The sequence below is a fragment of the Gavia stellata genome, chromosome 5, assembly GCF_030936135.1.
Source record: "Gavia stellata isolate bGavSte3 chromosome 5, bGavSte3.hap2, whole genome shotgun sequence".
NCBI lineage: Eukaryota > Metazoa > Chordata > Aves > Gaviiformes > Gaviidae > Gavia > Gavia stellata.
In genome coordinates this window covers 33,835,751-33,855,604 of record NC_082598.1, presented here as the reverse complement: position 1 = coordinate 33,855,604, position 19,854 = coordinate 33,835,751, and the positions used below count along the sequence as shown (strand labels likewise).

The 19,854-nt window shown below is 36.2% G+C and overlaps 1 protein-coding gene across 2 annotated transcripts; it reads right to left on the bottom strand.

The window, feature by feature from the left end:
- Positions 1 to 2,110: 2,110 nt before the first annotated feature.
- SLC7A2 (solute carrier family 7 member 2) lies at positions 2,111 to 19,790 on the bottom strand. Of its 2 annotated transcripts, none has more exons than XM_009821420.2 (11): positions 19,415 to 19,790; positions 17,993 to 18,148; positions 14,022 to 14,187; positions 13,315 to 13,451; positions 12,426 to 12,648; positions 9,736 to 9,875; positions 5,886 to 5,988; positions 4,473 to 4,678; positions 4,001 to 4,167; positions 2,910 to 3,018; positions 2,111 to 2,298 (listed from the first exon to the last, which is right to left on the bottom strand). In XM_009821420.2, exons 1-11 carry the CDS (start codon positions 19,788 to 19,790, stop codon positions 2,111 to 2,113), a joined length of 1,971 nt encoding a protein of 656 aa, XP_009819722.1. The 2 variants fall into 2 exon arrangements, with proteins under 2 accessions (XP_009819722.1, XP_009819723.1); XM_009821421.2 differs by lacking the exon at positions 9,736 to 9,875 and adding an exon at positions 9,191 to 9,327.
- Between the last annotated feature and the right edge of the window lie 64 nt (positions 19,791 to 19,854).

The window sequence follows — 19,854 nt, the reverse complement described above, 5'->3', positions numbered from 1 at the left end:
GCTACAACATGATCAATTTTGGATGGATTAGGATATATTAAAAAACAGTATCCCATTGTCACCTACCCTATAGTTTCTTCTCATCCTTTGTGTCCCATCAATTTTAAGGACCACTAATTGCTAGAACAGTCCTTAGGACAAGAGCAGTTGCAGTTAGAGGATGTATATGCTGGAACCTGAGTTAAGATATAGGTCTTTCACCTATTGCATGCCTCGTAGATTTTCAGATTGCTACTCCGAATTCTGAGTAGCCAGTAGAGGCCACTGGTGCAAGAGCACACCTCTATCTGCTCGCTGCTGCCAGCACTGCAGGACCCTCTCAGTTCAAGCTGAGAAGAAATGATCAGGCTGAAAACCACATATCTGCTCCACGGTGGAATATCAGCCCGCTGCAGGGTTCTCTATCAAGAAGCACTTCTCCTTCTGACCTTTAATGTTTAGGCACGCTACTCTCTTACAACAACAGAAGTCGTTTTAAGATTAAAAAGTGTGAATCTATTCCTGAGAAAAAGAACAGAAGAGAGACAGAAGCAGCTTAACTAGTTTCTTTTTTTTTTTTTTTGTGAACTTCCAGCTATTATAAAAAGTAAGGTGCTTTTCTCTGTCAACCAACATAGCTCTCCTGGGATCTAAAGTTTTTGTACCTAACGACAGAGATTAATACCAATTATTAGTACCAGCAGCAGATTGCAACTCGCCATGACAAAGTCCAAGACAGTTCGTACTTTAGGGAAGTTATTTTTATAAATACATTCTTGCAAAATACCTTCATATTGTGGAATCCTTCATGGGACTTGAGCCTACTACTTGCTGAGAAAAAGTGGTAAAATATCTGGGTGCCTTTGACAGGTACCATGACTTTTATGTTGAAAGAAGAACAGTTTCCATTTTCACTAGCTTTGAAATAATTGTTCACCCAGCACTGCTGCAACAGTTTGGTTCTTTACATAAACGAGCATTTGGACATCCTACCCACATGAATGGATTTGTGCATGTAGGCTTGGCTCACGAAAAACTGCTGTGCTAACATATGTTTAAGGCTTAGTGAAGCACTGAAATACTGTTTTGATGAGGATTTTTTCCAAAGCCTGGGCCTCTGTTTTTTTAACCTCCCCCTCCATCTGAAAAGAAGGCTGGGATTTTGTGCATTAATTTTTCTGAGGAGAAGCAATGTGTAACAACTAGTCTCAGAGATATCAGCTCTGGCACATGATAAAGGAGAAGAAAGTATAGGGGGAAAAAATGAGTAGTAAGGAGGAAAACTTGATGACTGCTGTATGTAATTACCAAATTATGTAGTCAGGGATAAAATCCTGGCCCTTCGGAAATTAAAAGCACAATACTTGCTAAATCACATACGAATGTCACTGTCCATACTGTGACCAACAGATTAATTCCCAGATGCTTTTGCAGAAAACAACGTAACTCCTCTTGGGAGTATTATTTTATACACACAGCATCTCTGAAAGGAAAAGAATTCACGTAAGTAGAACTCTTGAACACTAAAAGCTTTTGAAGTATCTTCACTGTTTGAGTTCTCCATGACTACTGATTAGTAAGAGTAAGCAATTATTTCTTTTTATATAAGTATATGATCTTCTACTTTTTGCAAAGAATCAGATCTGTACAATTACCATTCATTTTGCAAATACTTTCCACGCCTGTCTGCAATTTATCTCCCATAAGAGTTACTTCTGTAGAAAAAAGAGAGCTATTAGATTGTGACCAAAACATGTAACAGAAATAAGGAGAAGGTATGAAAGGCACTTGTGTTCAAAATGCAGTGTCAAATACTCAGAACTTCTTGCAGGCAGTTCTAAACTTCTTCGTATTTTGTGATTGCTAGTGATTTTGGATGACAGTTCAAGCAACACATCCAAATTTTTGCTTGCCAAAGGGTACTTGTCTTCTTTGTTTTTCAACTTAAATACTAATCTCCATGCTGTCAGTTCTGAAATGTTGAAGATGGATTAGCAGCTTGTCCAAAATACCAGCCAGGCCTTGTAGTAAACACTTTCAAGAGGCACAATGTTGGCAGAAAGCTTTTGAAATTTCAGTCTGCAAGTAAAATGTCAATTAAAGGTTTAAAAGACTTCTATGTTTGCATCGATTAACATTCACTTGTCCTCTCATATGCAAGAAATTGATCACTTTCATTTGCATTTTCAGGTTCATCCACTTCTTCCACAGGGTTCTTTTCTTGCAACCCACTATTTTCTGAACAGGAATCGTCACCTCCATCATTATGATGACCTTCAAGACTGTGCCTGATGCCATAAGCAAAGTAAATGAGGAAGCCTTCCAAAAGGAAAAAAGAAAAGTTAATAGGGTTTTCAGGCAAGTAGTGCATCAAAAAGTAGTGCATCAAGAAACTCTCTGGATGAACATATTTTCCAAAACAAGTTTCTTCTTCAGGTATCTGAGTTACAGCTCATGCTTCAGGTCTTCCCTGTTTCTATGGAAAGTGCAGGCACTAAATCACAGCGTATCATTTTTGCATAGTTGAATGCTCTAACAGGTCACAGAAACTCCTATCTCTAATTTATGTCTAGATGGAATTAATACAGTTTTCCGTATCTTAAAGGAGAATGACTGATGTACTGGGAAAAAAAATTGTTACAAACAGGTCTCTGCAAATTTTAGCTATACTTATTATGAAAAAAAATTGTGTGTTATTGGAATTAGTCCTATAACTTTGATTCTTCCTATTACCTCAAAACTGTATTTACAATTTTGACTTCATATAAATACCCCTTCTGAGGCATGCTTTTGTTTTGATCAGAAATATCAGCTGACTCACTAAAACACAGACTTTTGTTCAAATATTTAAAGGAAGAGAATGAAATGTTCTACGATGGGATTCATCAGTCCTAACGTAAGAGGTGATTGAAATGAACAGAAGTACCTACCAAGTGCCATCCAGAAGCTAAATCTGGTCCAAGTGTCTCCACTTAATTGTACCATCAAGTAAATATTTACCAGGATACTGAATGATGGCAAAAATGGCAATAGTGGAACCTAAAAGGAAATATTTAATATGTCTGTAGCATTAAATGCCATTTCTTGCATGTCATGCTTCAGTTATATAGAACACAAACTAGAGGTGACACATCCACTCGCTAAAAAGAATAGGAAAATTTTCTTCTTGAAAAATAGTGACGTTTTCTTTCTCACTGGGTTTAACCACTGGTTTCTAAATATCTTAAACTTTCAAAATAAATTATTTTCAAAATGTATTATCTAAGGCTGTGAAGAAAAACTTTCCAGTTTGTGCTGAATATTTACTAATGAATACCTGAACCTACAGCTGAAAAATATTATTTGTATATTTTTATATATTCCTTCTTTCTAAATTGCCCCCCCAATTCCACCAGATTCCTTGACCTTCATCACTATACTTCATCATTTCCATTAAATACTCCATGAAATAGCTGATCTTAGAACATAAGTGAAAGCCTAAAATGAAAGGCGTATAGTCTGGAAAGTACAAACTGTATTGTAGTCCAAACCACTGTACACAACACAGACAAGTGACTGTACACTAATCAGTTTCTGAATTATTTTCCAGCTTCTAAGCCCTTAAATTGAGGTCTAAAATTACTTGGGTCTCAGCAATGTGCACTTTGGGGATGTGTCTAAAAGAATACCTAGAAGATCTGTGCTGTCAGACCCACTAGTTTAATAGCAGCTGTTCACACCAACATCAGTAGTACAGCCATTTTCTGCAGCCATGCTCCTATGCATGTCACACATTTCAATCTGTGGGCAATGAAACCATTTCTCTAGTCCTGAGAAAATCTGGACTGGACTGCACATGCCAATGATTCAGCCATGAGCATCTGCTACCCTTACCTTCACCAAAAAACCTGCAATAGCAGCAGTGTAGTAGTGAAAGACTGCCTGAAAAAGGACCATCTCTTTCTCTCTCTGCCCCTCTCCCACTTGTTAGAATTCATCCAAACCTCTCATTAGAGAATAACATAGAGAATATGTTATTCACCATAAAGGCCACTTTCTGCTGGTTCTGAGGCTGCCTTTGGATGAGGAGAATGGTAACTATGAAGGACACCACCAACACAGCAAGAAGGCCAATACTCCAGGGCTCCAAGTTAGCAATGAAATGAATCCCGTAAGTAGTGAGGACACTCAAGCCACAAACCAAGAAAGCTGTGTGAAAAACAAAATGATGGAAATGGGAAAGAGGTCACTTAATCTCTGCATTGAAGAGGATGTGACTTTTAAGAATGATAGCAGGTCTTCAGTATGAAATGTTATCATGAAAATGCTTAATTAAAGGAAAATATAGTAGACTACAGGTTAGATCCATCAAGAAGTATAAAAGCATTCTGCAGAATGACACATTAATTATGACTGAAAGAAGGCATGTTATCACTGGATTTTTAATTTTGTCTTTAATAAAATTCCATTATTTATGTTAATGCATATATGAGTTTGGACAGCTGAATACTTACCTAACAGACCCACTAAAAAGTTAACGGTAGTTGCAGTCTGCTTGGTAGGTAAACTGGATGGATTAATCAGGGCCTGCAGACTGAAGTGATTCTCTTGTATCATATTTATCTGTGATTCACTTACTGCAGATTCCCTTTCAGATGCAGCCAAAGCTGCTTTTTCTGGAGAATATTTTGGTTGCTCGTAGGTTAAACCGGGTTGGTACCTATGCATAAAACAAACAGGATAATAAAAAAATTAAGCTTAATTTGCGATTTGAAGCAGTATGACTCCAGGAATGTATTTAAATAGTAAACGCTTTGTAGTAGAGATTTAGAATTTCCCAGTTTATAACTGCACTGCAACAGCTTATATTATTAGTCACTATCATATATAAACAAACTATGGCAACTCACTTTTTTGCTGGGTATGTTTGGGGATTTTTTGGGCAGTTTTTTAAGCTACGTGAATGCACCAATGGGTCAGATAAATGACCAGTCTTGTACAAAAAGAGGGGACAGGGTCTGGTGGTTAATGGCAGGGAAAGGGTAGGGGAGCTTCTTTCTGACTTGCTTCCTGTACTTTAAGAGGCCTACTAACTGGCATAAACTGGAAGTTTACATCTGCTTTGTTAGAATTTAAGTGTATTTTAAAAAATATATACGTTAAATTAGTCACTATGGGATAAAATAGTCTTCTCTTTTAAAGTGTAAATTATTGCAACACTGAATTTGAGCTGAATTTAAGCTATTATACTTTCCAAAGTTAATTACTTAGCCTTAAGTAATAAAGACTGACTTTTTAAGTTAAAAAGAGCAATACATAATCAAGTGTAGCTATCAATATATCAATATTATCCCATAGCTTTACAAACAGAACAGATACCAGAGTTTTGCTGACAAGTATTTATAATCTCACTCATTGAGAGATAATATTTGCACTCTTTTCTAGGGCTACCACATCTTGAAACAGTTGTCTGGTCTTATGTTTCTGAATAGGGTAATACAAAGCAATTATTTGAACTTGTTCATCCTGTGAACTACCTACGACATCTACACGTTTCACATATATGTAATAGCCCTGATGTACAGCATAGATTGTATTCATATCAAAATATCATTCACTGAATTTTGTACACAGGCTTACATCTCGTACTTTTGGGACTAATGCTTTGACCAATACATCTTCTGGAAAATAAAAGGTGTCTAGATTTCACATGAAGCTTTGACTTGACTAACTGCTATACTGATATGACAATATATCGTTTTCTTTGATGGGTCACTGCTTCTTAGAAATCATTTATATGCATACAGCTAATTTTTAAACATTTAGCTATCTAGCAAAAAAAAATACTCTGTAAATGTCACTTCTGTTTATATACTGAGCAACACAAAATAAAATACAGTAGAATACAAAGGATGTTTTTGACTCACCTAAGAATGAGGACACAGGTTGCCACAAGTGAATAAGCAAGAAGTGTACCAATAGACATCATGTCCACTAAAGCCTTTAGGTCAAACAGAAATGCCATTATAGCTAAAAAAAAGAAAAGAAAAGAAAGTGCAAAATTTGTATGAGGCTGACATAGAATCACAGAATTGTTTAGGTTGGAAAAGACCTTTAAGATGATCGAGTCCAACCGTAAGTGCTAAGATTAACATTAAGACATATTAAGAGCTAAGATTTTAAAATCTGTCTGGAGTGTAACTTTACATTGTTTTACTGACAGCAATATGAGTGAAAGCATGGTAAACCAGGATTGAAAGCACATTTTGAAGTTATCGCCAACATTCCCAAACCTAATTCCCTACAGTTGGGAATCTCATTCATACAGATAAGCACTGATGAGCCGTACAGTCATGCTGCATAATCAAGTGATTCGTATTGGACTTTTATGGACATAAGTATTTGCACACATGGCCTGTTGAATTGGGGCTACATTAAAAATACATTATTATAGAATAAGGTTCAGATCCTGCAACAGAACCTCACCAAAGCTGAGAGGATGGATCCCACTGCAAAATTGTGGAAAAATGATCTGACCCAGTAAGTCACTGGCATGTAAAATTTCTGCTGAGCTGAGAAAGAGCTCTATGTAAAGAGGACTTTCAGGAGTTGTCTCGAATAAAATAGTTTTGTAGGGTTTTTTAAATCGATTATTGTACTAAAAAAAAGTTAAGTTCAAGTGGTCTTCAGGAAAGGCCAGCAAAATCTCACAAGAATTAGTAATCTTAAGATCACTGAAATCAGAGGCAGAAACTTCCATGATACTGAGAGTAATTATAGCAGTCTTTGTATTTATGAAAGCTAATGCTACATCCTTTTGGCGATTCTCGAATTTCTTTTTTTGTCTATGCTGTTTGCACACAGACACACATGGCTTAGAAAGAAATTATTAGCACAAGCCATCACTAAATGAAAGGCTAATGCTACTTGATTTGAAATATATGTGGTCAAAGAATGTCTTAAAATATTTGTATTTTATTAACATTATTGAGATGCAGAAAGAATCTAAAAATACTTAATCTTTTGAATCACCGGTAATCTCAACATCAAAAGAAACTATTACGTGTAGCCTTTATACACTGTATGTATATGCACACACAAATTTTTCTATATTCAGAAATACTTATATATAATATTTGTTACGTGTTTATTAATATGTTTGTAGACAGGTGTGTAAGTGCACAAACACTCAAACACACATTCCTCCTTTTCCAATGAAGGAAGGAAGACCATCCTGTTTTCTTCAATGACAGTGGATGTTCCTAAATCACAGAAGTCATTTAAGGGATAGATTTCTGAATACCTCACTGCTTTGCGTGCTCAAAAGAGCACAGGTAAGCAAAGCTGAGGAAGAGCAGAACCAACTATAATAACCTCATGTACTGTAGCTATATTTAATTTTTAATCCTAGCTTTGAAAGGCTACTTTGTAGCCCAGAAAATTCTTTTACATTAGAACCAACCTGAAAACTTTCTGTAAGTTTTCTGACTAGGAGAAAAAAAGACACAGTATCGCTTTTCCACCTCTCTTAATTCAACTCCAATTGTAAGAAAAAGCAGTAGATCAATTTATGATGAAGAAACCTTGGACTGACACCAAAACATTTCACTGCGTGCAGAGTTTTGCAATCACAATTACCATATGTGAAAAGGGAATTCACAGTAATAACGTGTGACAAGTGCCTCAGCTGTAGTCTTGACCTGATAACTTTAATTAAGGGGCCAAACATCTAATCTCCTTAACATTTCTTAAAGCTATGAAACTATCCATGCTACAAATGAAGAGAAGAGTCAGATAATATAAGCTGTTGCATACATCCATAACCATTCTGGCAAAACTATTTATGAGCACAAGTTACCAAATATGCATCTTTTTAAAAATAGAAGAAGAAATTACTCCTCCTCCAGCAGCAGATAAAGCTGCGTTCAGGTGAGTTGTTGACACACCAAATTCCCCAAACTGTCTAAAAGCAGTCCAAGTGATGGCTGCTGCATAGCTATAGTCAGGGCTGTATAACTGTATCAGTTTACCAGCTGGGTAACATGGTTTTCTTTCTCAGCATTACTGCGATTTCAGATAAAGATGTTCATTTCATCCCATGTAACTGCACTTCCAAATTATTATAGGGGAAAAAGTCAACAACATAAATTCAAATAATATAGTCAAAACACTAAAAGTAACTCTAAGCAATATATTTGCATTCTGACCAAAGAAAAGGGAACTGATGGTAATGGTTCATGTGGGAACTATCCGGACAATCACTGTGCCTTCCCACGTTATTGTCAAGTACACAGTGTGAGCAGTTCCAGTCTTGTGGCATCTGAGGATGACCCTGACTATAAATAATTATATTTTAGTCTCAGTTCTGAACCTCTTATTTGATATCAATTTTAGCCAGGGTTGCTAAATGTTATAAGGCATGTATTTAATATTTTAATTACTTTTAAGACTTATTTATTTGCCTTTGAGTTAAATACTTGTAGAGCTTCCAGTTTTCCTGGGTAATTAGTGATCCCACTGAAATGACAATGAAATTCGGGCACAACTACATGTACCTCTGCAAGAAGTATGGACAAAAGTGATACAGTTGTATGTTAAAAATTTCTGTTTGTGCAACAATAAGAGTTGACAACAGCTCCCAAAATGCTGTTTTGCTAAAATATATGTGGGCATGTATGTGCATACACAAATGTGCATACACACATAACTCCCCAACACACACACATACCACTCAACCACAATTTGGTAGGCCTATACGAAAACCAAATCCTTTTTCTTTAGAAGAAAATTTTGAAATCATTGTATTTTACACAAAAGTTGATCCTGTGGCAAACGTAGAAATTTTTTCTCATGTCTCATAATAAAAAATGTGACAGTTATTTCCCCCCCTTATAGATGTGATAAATATATAGATGTACATGAGACAAGGAAACCCTGTAAGTAGAGCATCAGCCTAAGGGACCCAGATTAAGTAACAAGCTTATTCACAATACAAGAGGCCAATATTTAAAAAAAAAAAAAAAAATTTTGAATTCTGTGGCATTAAGGACATCACCACCACCATGATTGGCATGATCTGGAGTTCTTACACCCTTTGATTACTTGGTAATTTTATTCCCATTTGTACATGCAAGGGAAGTACAAGCAGCCCTTTTCAAAAATATAAAGTACCATGCACGTGCATAGAGTGTTTAAATCTCAGTTCTAAGTAACACCGGCTTTGAGAGCTTACCAGAGATGACCCCTGCTGTCAAGGTGGCAGAAACTGGTGCCTGCCTCTTACTCACTTTGGCAAGAAAACTAAAGAGTAAACCATCGCGTGCCATGGCAAACAGAATTCGGGGCAAAGGGAACATAGAGCCGAGAAGACTAGAACAGAAAAATGTATAGTTCAAATACAGGTTATTAGAAGCACAATGCTTTACTGGTAAACCCAACTACACAAAAAGAAAGCTTGGAAGAGTTAATGGGTTTAGTTACAGTTTTGGTTTAGGCTTTGTGTTGCTGCTCTTGGTTTTATGTTTGGTTGACTGATGTTCTTGGTTTTGGATTGTTGTTTATTTTGAACCTAGGCTTTGAAAGCACCTAAGATTAACCAACAAATACAAAATCTGTGGTAAAGCAAAGTTTTACTGGTAGCCTACTTTACCTGGCAACAATCAGATTTGATCATTTCAGTCCAAAGCAAATCAAAGCTGCACAACAGTGGTTTATTTCCATATATGCAACGTGTTTAGCAGTGCACCTTTCTTTACAAGGATCAGCTCTCGGTCTCACCTGCTACTGCACCAGACGATAGAGTAGCAACTAGTGGGGTCTTCGTTTTGGAACTGATTTGAGCTAGACATTTGAAAAGCAACCCATCCTTCGCCATAGCATAGATTACACGTGGCATTGGGAAAATGGATCCAAGAAGACTGAGTAAAAAGCAAACACATGCAACATGGCAAACACAGTTCATGCAGAGTTGTATCATGGACAAGATAAACAATGTTAATTAATGGCATGTATAGAAACAAAATTTATGATTGTAAGACAAAACCAGAAAGCCCCATAGCCCAAGATACTACAGATCAGACACAAATAGACATTTCTTTTTCCCTGTAAAGTTGATTGCTTTTTTTTCCTTTTTTTTTAATTAATTCAGGTAATGGAATTGCTTCATTAGAGAGAATTCAGATTAGCAAAATAACTCTTGCCATCACTGTAGTTCTTGGATATTAGTGAACCAGGAACATGTTTCAGGTCACACTAACTATGCAATTAAGCTTTAGTATTCCTGGAGAAAGCCTGTCAGTCAGCAGCAGCAAATCAATAAGCATTAGCAGCATCTCTTACACTCTACGTTTCCATGTGAAGCTGCTGATCAACAGTAATTCAAAGTAAGCACCATACAGTAATACTTGGGCACATTATTTCTTCCAATTAAAGCAACTCTAGCCAGACTTCATTAAGATTGTTTCTTTTTTTGGAAGAAGTAAAGCTAATTAATTAATTTATATTTGTTATTAGCAGAACACAGAAAGCTTTTAAACTGTTGATAACGTGAAGCATTTTTTAAGTTTACTTCTTAAATTAGGTGGTTTCTTTCAAAGCAAAATAATTGTAATTAAGAAAACCAAAAACATTGAAAGGACAAAAGGCAAAATCATAGCCAGTATAATCTCTGCAGCAAGCACACTAGTTTTTAACCAGGTGAATGGTTGCCTTTCTTACTAGCAATCGACTATATCACTTACAGAAAGCACAGCTTTTACATACCATAGATGCTAAGTACCTCCAGTAAAGCTCATGAGACACAAATGTTAAGGTTAGACATACATGAGATAAGTTTCATCACACATGAACTGATTTTGATGTATAAATGGCCCTTCCAAAAAAGAATGTTTCCTAAATCAGGGTGACAATTGATTTTTCAAATAAGAATACTGTTAAAAGTAATTGCCAAGTTTTTGCTGTTGTGGCTTTGTAAAATTTATTTGTCCTACCCCTCGTTAAGTACATTCACATGAATTATGGAAATACTAACATCTTTACCCTGAGGAAACAAGTTCATGACATAACATAATAAGAGGTAACTATATGGACCAAAAGCAATGATCCCAACTTTTTTTCATAGTTATACCTCTCAACTGAGGAATATGAAATACAATTATTTCCTTTGTTTTGTTCTAAACTGACATCAAACTGAAAGATTAACCTCTCCATATGAGTAAATATAATTCTTCAGAATACACTGGAAAAAGAGACCAACAGTTCAAATTTCTGAAAAAAGCATTTTACCATCTCAGTTAATTTTGTTTTCCAGTAATAATTTCTTTAATCTAGTTTCTGCTCATAGATCACTTTTACTATTTATCAATATAGAGGAAAAATTCAGTAAAACCCTCCAAACTGAGAGGACCATGACAACTAGATAAAAAATAACTATAATCCCAGAATGACCTATGTAACTATGACATTATTCAGTCAGCCCTACAATTCTTTTAATGTCATTCTGGAACTATTTCCTTTTTGTATCCTCTCCTACACCAAAATATTCCTTTTCTTTAAAACATTGTCCACAGTCAGCATGCTCATCTTCTTCAGGCTAATGCTTACAGGGTTATCTCAGAGTACTGTTAGCATTAGTGCCTAAACAGGCATGACGTTTTCCTTTGCGGAAAGGCAGCCAGTATTCTTACTGCTGAAGCTCATGTAAATCACTCCTTACCTACATAAGCCCAGGTAGGAGATTGGCATTAGCATTTTTCTATCCCTAAGTTCAAGTATCAAGCAATTTTCTATTCTATGTAAGTCTTTATACCACGTTACAATTGGGGTGTAATATATATTAACACATTCTAATATATCTCATGCCCTCCCTGATCTTTTTAATCAAAATAACATGTTAAGTTAAGGTTACATCCACAGTTTCACAAAGGGGAATAAATGATAATATTTTCACAGCTATAATCTACATCTCAAATACCCACACAGAAACCACAGGAAGGGATGATGTCAGAAGACAGACTGGCTACTGGAGGAAAACAGAGACAGGCAACGAAGATGAGGAGTGGAGCTAGTTAATCATCTCTTCAATTTTGCCTGCAAATACACAGAGCCCATAAAGCTGCTGAATCATTGGGAGTGGACAGCAAGAAAGGACAAAATGGGTGAGGTTTATTTTATCAGTTAATAAAGATAACTTGCAGGTCATATGTCTGAAAAAACATAATTTAATAAAAAAACTTTTGGGTAATAAGCCAAAGAGGTAGAGTTCAGTAACAGTGCAGTTTAAAAAAAGGAACTTAAATTAATGCACCTACTGTGATCAAGACCTGCTTAAGTCTAAAACATGCTTATAATACTTATTGCTAATTCTTTGCATGAACTGAGCCTTCAAAATGAACGCATGAACATATAGGTAAATGTCATATATTATCCACCAGCTTTTCCCCATAAAATTAGTATTTCAATGTCTTTACCTTGTGGACAAAGCACAGAGGGATCCCACTGCTACAACATATTTTGCAGGACCCCATCCAACATATTCAAATGCTACTGGCAGAGGACTTTTTTCGTCTAGTAGGTAGTATGGCATCATAAGTGTCAGTGCAGCTGAAACCCCAAAATAGGCCATGAAGCAGACAAGCAGGGAAACCACAATTCCTATGGGTATGGCTTTCTGAGGATTCTTGACCTCTTCTCCTGAAAAAAAGAAAAAAAACCCACCCCACCAAAAATTCTTACTCATTTCCACCTTCAGCTTTAAAAGATAACATCAAAGACAAATCATTTGTTAATCTAATCCATGGAAATCATATATGTAATAGAAGTTTTAAAAATCTGTATAAATTAAGCTCAGTGTTACAGAGCAAAACTCAGTATTTTGCTGCCAGAAATAGCATTAAAAAATAGAGGTAAACTAAAGGACGTGAAATATATTCTACATTTAGAATACTCAAAGCCCATAATTTCTAGTTATTTACCTACAATTTATAAGTTCAATGTCCTCATTCCCTACCAGCCATATACAAGCCAACCTTTAGGAGAGATTCCTCATCTCAGAGAATTGTGAAAGTGAGCAGGTGATTAACATGATTTGGGCAGAAAAAACTGTATACTAAGCACTTCCCAGACTTTGAAAGCAACAATTAATTTCTTTAGATCAGGAACAAAATAAGTAAAATCTCCTTCCTCCCAGAATGATAGCCACATTCAGGAATGAATTCAGACTCATTCTACATAGACTGAAGGAGGTTTAGGAGAAAGCAAAGGACAAAGTGCTATGTTGTTTGTGTGGGGTTTTTTTACAAAAAAAGCGTGTTCTACATATATACTTATACATATATATACACACAATAAATACTATACCAGTTGTTGCAATGCAGTCAAATCCTACAAAAGCATAGAAACAGGTTGCAGCACCAGCCAATGTTCCTGTGAAACCATATGGCATAAAGCCACCGCTCCCATATATACTAGTCACATTCTCATAGGAAGACCAATTCCTATAAAGAACAAAAATACAGCAGAAAAATAACTTCTTTTTTTAATTATTGGTAGGACAAACACATGCATCCTCCTCCCCTACCACTCTGGAAAAAAATGTTAAAATGCTCTTGTCAAGACAGAGTTCTGCTTTACAAAACTGCAAGAGAAGACATTTATGTCTGTTCTTGTAAGAAACATAAAAATAACAGTAAATGGAAGAATACACAAATCAAGTAACTATTGTCGTACTCACTTTGCAGTTTGCAGCAAAACATATTAAAACCCTAACAGTATAGGCAACTTTTGCTGTCATACTCACATACTGCAATTAATACATGGCTTAAGGACGAGAAGCCAGTAACCTCTCAAATGGCTATGGACAAGAGTATTGAAATAAGATGATTTTTTAAAGGAAACTACTAACAAGAAAATAAAAAACTATTTTTAAGGGAATAAAAAGTTTATCATTCCCAGCAACAGAGCTATTAGTTGATACATTACCTGCAATACTACAAAAGCGAGTATAACAGAAAATTGCTTGGAATATGAGCAAGGAAATTGATTTTTAAAAAAAAAAAAGTAATTACTCTGTTACTGCAGTAAGGTTTATGAGATATTCTTCACTTATTTTCCAGTTGTTAGCATCTCCTTTCACAAAACCAGAAATCATAACGAAGAGTAGGACCAAGATGTTAATAGCGGTGAAAATTTTATTCACCCATGCAGATTCTTTTACTCCAAAGGATAAAAGACCTATAAAATAAAAATATTTTATAGATGTGAATGGTCCCTTAAACTAATAAAATGGCATTTTAAAGAAGATATATATGCAAGTACTGTGAATATTAAAAAACCAGCACTAGATTTTTTACTTTTAAAAAGCAGTAGCACAAATTTACTAGACTCTGACAGCATGGTGATAGGCAAGGATATTGGAAACCATAAAACAGAAAGCTTCTTTAATTGTATTCTTTAGTTAAACTATTTAAAAGTAGCAATTGTTACTTACTGCTTTTCTGATGTTCCAATTCATACCTCTATTTAATGCGATGGAGCAAAAATAGGTACAAGAATTCTATGCTTAGTAAAAACAGATTGGTAGAATCTATTCCTTACAGAACAATTACTTGTTAGATTACTAAAATAATCAGAATTATTAGATTAATAATGTGATCTGTTCACTAAGTTTTTCAGGGCATATTCACCATAGAGTAAGAGTCCCATTTCCTAGTTCATTAATAAAACCTTTAAAACAAATGCACGCCTCCTGTTCATACACATTGATTCATAGACATTCTAGAAAAAAGTCTGATACAAAAGACACATGGTGTAGATTGCAGAGTAGTGCATTTAAACAATCTGAAAATTATTCCGTCAGGATCCTACTGCGTCATTAGATTTATAACAACTGTAAGTGTACTAACAGTTTAATGGAAGAACAGGCAGTGAGCAGATCAGGAAAAATTAAATACAATGGGAAAGCCTCCACAGGTTCTTTGCAATCTAAGGGTTTCCACTAATATCACATACATGCTTTCCCTCATTATTTAGAGATTAAGTCTGAAAATTTTAAGCCTCTCAAGATAATGTCCAAAAAATATCCAACTCTGCTGATGAGACATTTGGTATCTTATCCAAGCACAGAAGTTATCATATGAGCTGCTCAAGTTTTCTTCACCAATGGCATTTTTATTGGAAATAGATATATGCATTCTTTAGCTTAGTTTCTCTGTAAAAAGCAGTGTCTCAATCAGCCTAATGCAGTACGAAATATAGTATGTACATTTTTTTAAAGTCCTTTCTGTAGGGAAAAAAAAAAAACAAACCAGATTTTTGTGGACTTTCCCTTGTGCTTAGCACATAACATTTTCTGTAAAACATCATCTGCTACTCCTGTGATTCAGCTTTGCGCAGTTCAGAATCCGATTACTGTATCATGCTCAGCTTACGCAGCCCTGAGCCATCCCCACTGTCCCTCCTCTCAGCAGTGGTGAATTCCACCCAGTTAATTCACTGGTGGTTCAGCTGCTTACCACAGAGACCTGGAGGGGTAATTTGCAGCACAAGCACAAGAGAAGTGAAGAAGGAATGATGATGAGGATGAAAAGACAGGACACAAATGAAAACTCAGGAGTAGTGGAGAACCACAGGAGAAATATTTCCTCTTCTATCAAGAATCTCTACTACTGATGTTAGGAAGCAGCAATGGCAATGGAGAAAACAGATATAAGATGGCAGCATCCGCACTAGCATTTTATAGTTTGGTTTGTGGAGTGCTCTTCTTTTCAAAAGGTTGGGTTTTTTTCCTCCTTCCTTTGGAGTAGGTGAAAATGAAAGGTCCATTCCAGGTATACCAAATTCAGTCCCATCACTCCTGAAGACATAGGGGTCTGAACTGGTCCTATAGGCAACTTTGAACCACAAGCCTGGCAGGATGCTGGTCTAAAGCTAGTCTAGTAAACTCCCTTATCTTCCTAAGTGCAGTCATAGGGGCCTCAGCACTAACTGTTAATGCTGATAATTCACAAAGTATGTTCTGTTTGCAAGCATGAAATTCTTCTGAATCTCAAGGCATTTATTTTTAAAACTTCTACTAAATTAATGCATTTAGGTATTATTCTACTCTTAAAATTGTACAATAACTTCCTCAAGATTCCAGTCTACTTTTTCTACATTCTTGTGGCTTACATTAGTGACCACATGACAACCACCTCAAAAATTTTGAGTAAAATTTCTAGAAGTATGGGTGTCGAGTCAGGTTGGGAATACCTACACTGCAGTGTGACTCACAGTGTAGGTACATCCTAAACCTTTTAAATAATGTAGTTCTCAAACATTTTTCAGTTAGGTACTTCAGCATCTTACGTATTTTTTGTTCACTGTTTTCTTCTAGTAAAACAAACAAAACCAAAAGAGGCAGGAGGAAGAAATGAATTGAAGATACAACCACAGCCATAAATTAAAGCTTAATACTGTAGGAGCTCATGTTTTTATGTACAGGGACCTAATAAAAGCTTAGGATGCACTGGCCACTCATTCTAGCATTAGGGGTTGAATGGAAATGTTTTCCCAAGCAGTGTGTCCAAAAAAGCCCCTCATAACAGAATAAGAGAACAGAAGGTTATACCCATATAACTTATCAGTTTCACTTTCCAGAGAAGAAAAGCTCCTGGTTTTGTTTGATCTAAAGAGAGACGGAACACAACATATATTTGAGATCTGGGTAAGACCTCTACTGAATACTGAAATACTTCTAGTACTGGCTGAAAACAAACTATACCCTTTAAAATACACATACTGCTTCCTTCTCTCCTGGTGGCAGTAAGAATGTTTCCTTGTGGAAAGCAATTGTTAAATGCAAACATGCAAATAAGTTACAGTATTTTTGGGCTTTCCAATCTCTCAAAAAGGTGGTGTCAATTTTTGTGATTTAAAAACATGATACATGAGTAAAGATGTAAAAGAAACAGAACTAAGTGGAGTAGTTATGAAAGGTTTACTCAGGTTTCAAACCGGTCTGTTGGGCCATGCCAGTACCTTGGCATGCCCTTCAGCTCAAACAAGTTCTAGGCTAGACAACTCTTTTGAAGACTTAAAAAGGGAAAAGTTATTTTACACTGAATAAGTTCACAGAATCACAGAATCATTAAGGTTGGAAAAGACCTATGAGATCATCAAGTCCAACCATCAACCCAACACCACCATGCCCACTAAACCATGTCCCACAATGCCACATCCACACGTTCCTTGAACACCTCCAGTGAGGGTGACTCCACCACGTCCCCTGGGCAGCCTGTTCCAATGCTTCACCACTCTCTCAGTAAAGAAATTTTTCCTAATATCCAGCCTGAACCTCCCCTGGCGCAACTTGAGGCCATTTCTTCTTGTCACTTGGGAGAATAGACGACCACCCACCTCACCACAACCCCCTTTCAGGTAATTGTAGAGAGCAATAAGGTCTCCCCTGAGCCTCCTCTTCTCCAGACTGAACAACCCCAGTTCCCTCAGCTGCTTCTCATAAGACTTGTGCTCCAGACCCCTCACCAGTTTTGTTGCCCTTCTCTGGACATGCTCCAGCACCTCAATGTCTTTCTTGTAGTGAGGGGCCCAAGTTAACAATTTAGAGGGGAAAAAACCTTACAAATACCCACTACATACATAATATGTGATTTAAGGAGAACACATCACATTACCAAACTACAGATCTTAACCTCAAGGTCCCTCTGAACACATTCACCAGCAATAAAGCCGTAAAAAACACACAAGACTCTATAATTTTCCTGTTACCATCAATCTCTATCATGGTTTTTATAAAAAAGTACTGGCAAGTGACTATTTCATGTCTCATCTTCAAAAAAAGAAAGAGGGTACACATGAAAATTAGATTATATTAATTTAATTCCCAGAGTCATTGTGTCAATACACACATGCACATCTAAACATCTTGGACATTATAAAGGTATTTCTGATAAAACACAAACTACAGTTTAGCATTTTTGTCTGTAAGAAACACTCTGACATCACAACCACCATAAATGAAGCCATATATGTGTCTTACCTGATAAAAGCAATATAAGGAATACAGCAAAGAAGTCGGGATACTCTGCTAGCCCAGAGTAATTCATTTTGAAGTAGGTTCTGAAGAAATGACCAATCTGTTTTCCAAGAAGTTCATCAAAGGTGCCACTCCAGGCTCTTGCTACACTTGATGTACCTTCATAAAATACATGCATGTTTAGGGTTTTGCATATATACAAGGATACATTACTTCTACTGAAAAAGAAATAAAACTAAGCATGTCGCTACTTGCATTTTAAAAAGTAGAGCTTGTGTTAAAACAGTGATTTTTTTGCCAAGGGATTTTAACATTATAGAATTTTTCTACAGAGTTAAATGATAACATATTGTTCTACAACTAAAATATACAAATTTGTACCTCATTTACTCCCAAAATGTTGCAGAAATTATTTCTGTATCATTTATATTTTATGACATCCTGGAAGACACTTATTTCTAAAGTTACTATATGGCATGTTAAACTATATAAAGCAATGTAAGAAAGCAGTTTAAGAAGGATCGTGAAGGAAAGTTTGTTCACCTGGAAGTAAAGCAAAAAAATCACTAGGAAAATGCATATTGCTGGAGGCAGTATTTAAGACTAATACTCTCCTCTGGTAAGGCATGTATGTGGCCACGGCTAAATACAACTTCATTTTTACCACTCTTCTATCATGAAATACACCTCAGTACAATCCTTGGGCATATTGATTTTGTAGTGATTTGGGCAACAGTCCTGTAGTTAGGTATATATATACAGCTAGGCAATGCTTATACACAATATAATGGATGCTTGGAACACGTACCTCTGGAAGAAAACATTTTTGAATCAAAAACCATTGTCTCTGCTAAAGAACTCAAATAGTTATTTGAATATCTGCCATATAAGGATTGATTTTATTCAGATCTGGTCAGCTTTGTATTTTATGGGATTACCTGATAGGACAGCATTTAATTAGCATGAGGTTGTAGTAACAAGTTAGTACTTAAACGTCATGACTTTCTTGAAGTGAGATACTATAGTGATGGGGTCCCTGTAAATGTCCTTGCTGTGTATATTAAGAAAAAAAAATGCTTATTGATTTTACTGAAATTATTCTTGCTGACCAAAGACAGCAAAGAAATCCTGTTTATTCTTGTGCATCATCACTGAACTGTCTATGACAGTTTTCATACAAGTTATTCAGTCCATGCTGCTAAGACAGACTGTTTGCAAAAGCATCTTGCAAAAAATCTGTTTACAATGGTGATGCACAGGAGGAAATAATCTAATTGAATTACCTTGGTTATTTGATCGCAGCAGGAGTAAAAAGCAGTAGTAGCTAAGTAGAGAGACAGAAAAGACAGACAGACAGACACAAATCTGTATCTTTTATCTGCTGTCTTAGAAACCCTTCAGGCCTGTGTTTGTTCTTAAGCTTACCTATAACATAGGATAAAATGAGATTCCAACCAGTGATAAAAGCCCACAGTTCACCAACAGTTACATAAGTATATAAATACGCAGAACCAGTCTTGGGAACACGAGCACCAAACTCAGCGTAGCAGAGACCTGCCATCACAGATGCTAGCGCAGCAATGAGGAAAGAAACAACGATGCTAGGCCCAGAATCGGATTTGGCTACTTCTCCAGCAAGGACATAAACACCAGCACCAAGGGTACTTCCTACTCCCAGGGCTATAAGGTCCACCGTTGATAAGCATCGGCACAACTTGGAGTCTTCAAGACTTTCACCACTGACGTTCTTCTTCCGCACCAGACACCGAACAAAGGACAAAGCTGGTCCACAGGGCAACATGGTGGATGTAAAGCTCTGAAATAAAATAAATCATTATAGTACATAAAAGGTAGCATGGATATTG

What these genes read in the sequence shown, in the direction of transcription:
- SLC7A2 (XM_009821420.2), bottom strand. Translation starts at nt 19,790, where the DNA reads ATGTTGCCCTGTGGACCAGCTTTGTCCTTTGTTCGGTGTCTGGTGCGG. An exon ending in TGACTGCATTGCAACAACTG is followed by an intron (nt 12,649 to 13,314) that starts GTATAGTATTTA and finishes TCTTTTTTTCAG; the next exon opens with GAGAAGAGGTCAAGAATCCT. An exon ending in ACCTGTGTCCTCATTCTTAG is followed by an intron (nt 4,679 to 5,885) that starts GTGAGTCAAAAA and finishes TTTTATGCATAG; the next exon opens with GTACCAACCCGGTTTAACCT.